This window comes from Wyeomyia smithii, chromosome 2, assembly GCF_029784165.1.
Source record: "Wyeomyia smithii strain HCP4-BCI-WySm-NY-G18 chromosome 2, ASM2978416v1, whole genome shotgun sequence".
NCBI classification, from domain to species: Eukaryota; Metazoa; Arthropoda; class Insecta; order Diptera; family Culicidae; genus Wyeomyia; species Wyeomyia smithii.
The window spans coordinates 44,108,832-44,114,831 of NC_073695.1; the positions used below are offsets into that span (position 1 = coordinate 44,108,832).

The window sequence follows — 6,000 nt, forward strand, 5'->3', positions numbered from 1 at the left end:
ACGTCCCGTTCCGCTCTAGCGCCGCCACTGTAGTAGATGTGATACTTGAAAGAAGTGCCTGCGGTCGGATCGACCGCCCGGAATTCACGTTCTCCGGTTTTAGGCCAACGCACCTCTTGTATGGCTGCTACCTCCACTTTTGCCTTCCATAGCTCTCTGGCCAAGATGCTCGCGCGTGCCTGTTCGAGCAGAGTCCTAACATTCCAAGTACCAAGTTTGTAGACAGTAATTTTGTTCTCACATAAAAAATATGAAAAAATGAATAAAAAAATTAAATTATAAATTAAATAAAAAAACTCACTTTTTGAAGGAAAAAATTGGAAAAAAATTTCCAAAAAATATTTTTTTAGGTGTAAAAATTTACAATAGTGAGATCGTGAATAATCCTGCCCAAATGTTTTTTATAAGAAAAACTCGCCCTTTCTATTGTTTGTCGTTCTTTTTTAGGGCAGACATGATAAAAAATATGATAGTTTCATAATTTTTGCCTTCGAAAGTACACAGAATTGATTCTTTGGTATGTTTTTTTTAAGCTATAAATAAATTTGACCCAAAAACATCGAAGATTGATCAACTGGATAAAACGTTATGAATTTTTGATAATAAAATACACTAAAGCGCCGAAGTGGGGTGGCCTGATAAAAAACGACTTTATTTTGCACTATACCAGATAAACAGCCTATTGTGACTTCAAAAATATTTTCACATTATTATTAGGTACTCGGCTCAGCCAACTTGATTTATATGTCAGCAGAAAGTTTCTTTCTGCTGACTGGAAATCTAACTTTAGGCTTTATTTTTACGACCTTAAAGAATGTCTCATCACACGCAGAAGAGTTCACATTTTGAATAGAGAAAACAAAAAAAAAACAGTCCATGTTTGAATGAGCTTTGTTTAAAAGCACTCTTGAGCTGTGGTTTTTTAATCAATAATAGTATATTTGACACGGCTCTTGAGCTGTGGTTGTTTGAGTGTAATGAGCCTCTTTTTTGGTTATCGAAAACAGTTCCTTCTGACATTGGAAATGCAGCTTTGGGGTTAAATGTAGGTAAATTTTTATTCAGAGTAAATTTATAAGTTCTAAGAAATTAAGGTGAAACGGGACGTGGTCGCGATCAACTCGAATTTTGCAATCTAATTTTTACTTGATTTATGGAGACTACGTACATGAAACTTTGATCAATTGTTCTCACAACTTTTGCATGCCTGAAGTAGTAATTTGAGTGCTGTTTATTTAGTGGAAGCCAAATTTTTTGCGCTCAAACTACAAAAGTAAAAAGAACTCTAACCTCAAAATTGTATAGGAAAAGACCACTATCCCGTTTCACCTTAATAGAAGTTATTATTTTCACATTCTGCTGATTTAACCACAAAATCGAAAACTCCCAGCAGTAGAACAAGAAACTTTCTATCCAATCTGTAACAACCATTCGTAATGTCCGCTGCATTTTATTTTCGCTGTGGCTAATTTTTTCAACCGTCTGACCTCTGTTTGCTGGTGCCGCCGTTTACCACAGAACAGTTTTACAGCTGGTTGGCGGTTTTGGGTTCGATAAAATTTAATTTACCGGTCGGCGTTTGTTGTCGTTGCTTGCTTATGGTTGTGAAATTCTTTTGAATTTATACCGATTGCGGGAATCATTAATGCTTGGAATGCAGTTTCCGTTTCGATTTGCGAACCTGCGCTCGGCTCACACTCAGTTTATTCGGTGCATTGGGAAGAATAGTTGTTTTTGTCGATATCGTGAAAGGTTTTTTTTGGGATATGACAATGCTTTTAACAGATTAAGTGTTTTAGAAGGATTAAACACAATGTACTAGACTAGAAAAATTTCATTTTATTCAAAAGAATTTTAGTTCGATGGTTGTTAATTGATTGCATCAATGTATGGTTTTGTGGAAAAAATGGCACCACTCAATGTTAGTATGAGGTCCTGTTTAAACCAAAATTTACCACACCATTGCTAGCGTAGAGATGCCACTAGTAAACATGTGGTTTTGCTGTATGTTTTGCGAGGATTTTGTGGCCAACTGCATTTTTAATTTGAATTGGCTATTTGAAATACGATAGTGCCAGTAAATTGTGAATCAAACGACAGGTGCTGAGTTGCGGTTGGTAACGATTGTGGTTGATTATTTGCCTTCTATTATTGATGAACTGAACAGGCAATTTGATTGGTTGTTTATTTCTACTGATCCTTTTGTGTTTGAGTTAGATTTAGTGTTTCAAACTATGCAGCTCGTAGAACATTACTGTTTCAAATTCGTAGTTCCTCTATCTTTCCTGATTTAGTTAGAACGTAGCAGTAGTTTCTAGACTAACGTAATTCTGTTGAAAATAATTTCTGTTTGCTAATAAACTCATAATTTATGTTGTACTAATTTCCAGGTTGTTGATGAGCACGTCGTGTCGTCCAAACCGGAGCCCAAGAACAACAAAACGCACATAGTGAAAGCGGATTGGTTCTGGTATACAATTCAGAACGGTTACGCGGATGAGGGTTACTACCTTTTCGGAGACGTAAGTTTGCGAGGGGTGTTATTTCCATGCCAAACGATTTACTAACTGTTTTCCACCACATCCACAGTATTTAGATAGCATTGCGAACACTCCAGGAGGTGATCGGAGGGATTCGCTTCCGATCAGCTTCAACAAGCGCAAGCGAAAACGACTCTCCCATCGGACGCCGGCCAGCGACGGTACGCCGTTGGGAGCGGGTAAGCGAAGATCTTCCGTTTCCGATGCAGGTTTGCTGTCGGTATCCGGCAGCTTTCTGGACTGCACGACCAGCCCGGACAAGCATGAGGGCAGCAAGAAGAACATCATCGCAGAAACGGTGGACGTTTCGATTGAACAGCCTGTCAAGGGTCAATCGATGAGGTATAATCATTTCACAGATTTCTACCGCACAGAGTCAAACTACGTAGGAATATTGGACACGATTGTGAATGTGAGTTAAACGTCGAAGTACGATTTCGTAACTTCTGTGAACCATATTTTCAATCACTTTTGCAGCTGTTCAAAGTACCCCTTGAAGAGATGATTGAAAAGGAACCGGAGAATGCACTGCTTAACAAATCAGAATTGAAGGCGATCTTCAGCAACTTCCTGCCTATTCACGACGTTCACAAACGAATGCTGAATCGGTTAAAGGAGATACACGGCAGCTGGACCGAGGAACATCTGATTGGCCAAATCATTCTGGACTACAAAGATGACCTTTACGTGGCGTATCCACCGTACGTGAACTTTTTCGAACAAACGAAAGAAACACTGTTGCAGTGCGACGCGGGCAATCCACGCTTTCATGCATTTCTGAAAATCAACCAAGCGAAACCGGAATGCGGACGCCAAACTTTGCAGGATCTTATGATTAGGCCTGTCCAAAGGTTACCTAGCATTAGCTTGCTGTTGAATGGTTAGTTGGAAAATTTCACGAATTTTGATAAAGGTTGGATGTTATATTTTTTTCTACCTCGCAGAAATTTTAAAGCACACCTCAAAGAATAACCCGGATCATAAAAAGCTGGTGGAATCACTGGAAGCAATCAAAGAGGTTATCAAGAACATCAACGAAGATAAACGGAAAACGGAAAGCAAGCTGGCAATATTCGATATCTTCAACGACATTGAAAAATGTCCGGTAAGTATAAAGTTATTGTTGTCAAACATAATCGATTTAAAAACTTTCTTTCTTTTCAGCCCCATCTGGTATCTTTCCACCGGCAGTATGTATCGCGCTGCGAGGTTACCGAGCTCTCGGACAGCCTCAGCGGCCGGGGTGACACGTTGGTACTGTTTCTCCTCAGCGACACGCTGGAAGTGTGCAAGAAACGATCACGAGCACCGAACAACGCAAAATCGCCCAGCACAAATGGACTAAATACGACTCGTTGCCAGGCCAGCAAACCATACAAACACGTCAAACTGATGCCACTCAGTTCGATTCGGCTGGTGGTAAATATCCAGGACAGTCCTCGGGCGTTTGCTTTGAACTGTCGCGCCACGACAGACAGCAAGGATCAGCTGCATTCGTTTAGCATTTGCGACGATGAAAAGGATAAGATTATCTATCTCAAAAGCTTATGCCAGCAGCTGGCAGAGAACGCATGCAAGGCCGATGCAAAAACGTTCATGGTGAGCTGCGACTCGGAGGAACTTGGAATCGACGTCAGTGACATCAACGTGGGTACGCTCTCGAAGGCATTTAAATTTGCTACCCGTACCAGGCTGAGGGTAAGTTTCGGGATTAGAATGAACCAAGAAAGCAGCAGGCTAATTCCCTGGCTGAATTCGCGCTTTAATTCAACATCCTGTTCGACTCGTTGCATATTTTAATGGTCTTTTCGTTGTGTTACTTTCAGGTTGGCCGTGCACTTTCATTCAACAAAACGCCATCCAAGTTGAAGCGCGCCGTCTCATCGATGATGACGTCCTCTTTCGGCAGCACTCAGTCGCTGACACCGGCTTCCCAGTTGGCCCAGATGAAGCTGGCAAGCTGTACGAACATAAACGTATGCATTTTGCATGAATACATTCAAAATTTAGCACCCACAGGCTCGCGATAATAACAGCCCGGATGAAGTAGTTATCTTCGGCTTTGTTCCCACCTAACGGAAAATCCCAACTCGTAACCATTTTTTGTGTTGGAAAAAATTGAAATTTATTTCCCTTATTGCAGCAAGCAAAGCATAATTGCACCCGAAAGTTTTATCAGAAATTAACCGTTTTCTCATTATTGCTTTCTGCTTTTCTTTCCCCTTCATTTCCACCCCGACAGGAAGTGGGTGAGGAGTCGTCCGAAACCGATTCGAAAGCGTCCTCGTCACCGTCGTCGGCGTCGGAAATCCTGGTAGCCCCGATGTCCGTCCAGCCGACTCGCAAGAACAAGAATCCGCCGATGTCGATAGCAGCACTGCGGCGGCTCTAGTCTGGAGCGTAACACCCACCGACCGAGGCCCATACATACTTTCATCCAACGCTGGCTTTCTGATATGGTTTCGTTCCGGTTTGGCTTCTGTGCCGAACTATATTTTTTGTGGTTATTATCCGTCTATTCCGGTACGAGAGGGAGATAGAGACAGAGGGAGAGAGCGAGAGGGAGCATTGTGTCGACATCACACAATCACGGAAATGTCCTCGATTTTTCTGTGGCACTATTCGAAGCAGCTTTTGTTTTACCTTAGTTTTGGGCTGCATCTGTTTTTTTTTCTTTTTATTACTTTTCCTTTTTAATTTTAAGGTGTCAGGAAAGATTTTTCTCCTGCTGGCGAAGAGAAAAATCGGTTCAATACCAACTATGAGACCATACGCAGAGATAAAAATGCTACCCGCAGCTCAAAGATTTGTGGTATTAAGCAGGGAAAGACAGGAATAACATATTTTTCTTCCATTCTCGTGATGAATGGTTGTTGGCAGAAGATAATTGGAGAAATTGTATTCAGTTGAGGGTAACCATTTATTTTTAGGATTTTCAGTTTCATAGATGTATCAGTATGCGTACGTCCTTTGTACGAAGTGAAGTTAGCTAGCGTACAGAAATAAAACTAAAAGACAATCACAATGGATAAATGAGATCTGTGTAATATAGATCTGGTCAAGTGAGCCTTAGTAAGAGAGCACAAAATGTGTTCGTATTCTAGGATATGAATCTGTTCGAATATAAACCGTTTTGAACCGTTTTGCTATGCAATTATAGCTTTTTTAATTTTCTAGACTATTGTGAATGTTTGTGATGAAGAAAACAATACAGATGATAAAGGTACTTCTATCTTTTTCCCTGAAAAGATTTCTAGTATTTATTCTATTTATTGAAAGAAATTATACTGTAAAATTTTTAGATCGAATATTCAATCCGAAGAGAGTAGATTATTTTATAACTGTAAACTGTCAAAAGGTGTATGACAATATCAATTTAGTTTTCGACTCGAGTAACTTCACCAAGCTGGCATCTTCCATACCAAACGATGACTGAAGGAAGGTTCATAATAAATGCTTA

General features: G+C 40.4%; 1 protein-coding gene across 3 annotated transcripts in view; it reads left to right on the forward strand.

The window, feature by feature from the left end:
* LOC129723497 (protein ECT2) overlaps positions 1 to 5,780 on the forward strand; it is a 96,151-nt gene extending 90,371 nt beyond the window's left edge. The window contains exons 7-13 of one of the 3 annotated variants that reach the window (XM_055677751.1): positions 2,391 to 2,522; positions 2,590 to 2,952; positions 3,018 to 3,420; positions 3,485 to 3,645; positions 3,705 to 4,238; positions 4,367 to 4,502; positions 4,783 to 4,921. In XM_055677751.1, coding sequence (XP_055533726.1) covers positions 2,391 to 2,522; positions 2,590 to 2,952; positions 3,018 to 3,420; positions 3,485 to 3,645; positions 3,705 to 4,238; positions 4,367 to 4,502; positions 4,783 to 4,784 — 1,731 coding nt within the window. In that variant the 3' untranslated portion in view covers positions 4,785 to 4,921. Of the gene's footprint in view, positions 1 to 2,390; positions 2,523 to 2,589; positions 2,953 to 3,017; positions 3,421 to 3,484; positions 3,646 to 3,704; positions 4,239 to 4,366; positions 4,517 to 4,782 lie in introns of all 3 variants that reach the window. The other 2 variants (XM_055677749.1, XM_055677752.1) reach the window with 2 other exon arrangements.
* Positions 5,781 to 6,000: the final 220 nt, after the last annotated feature.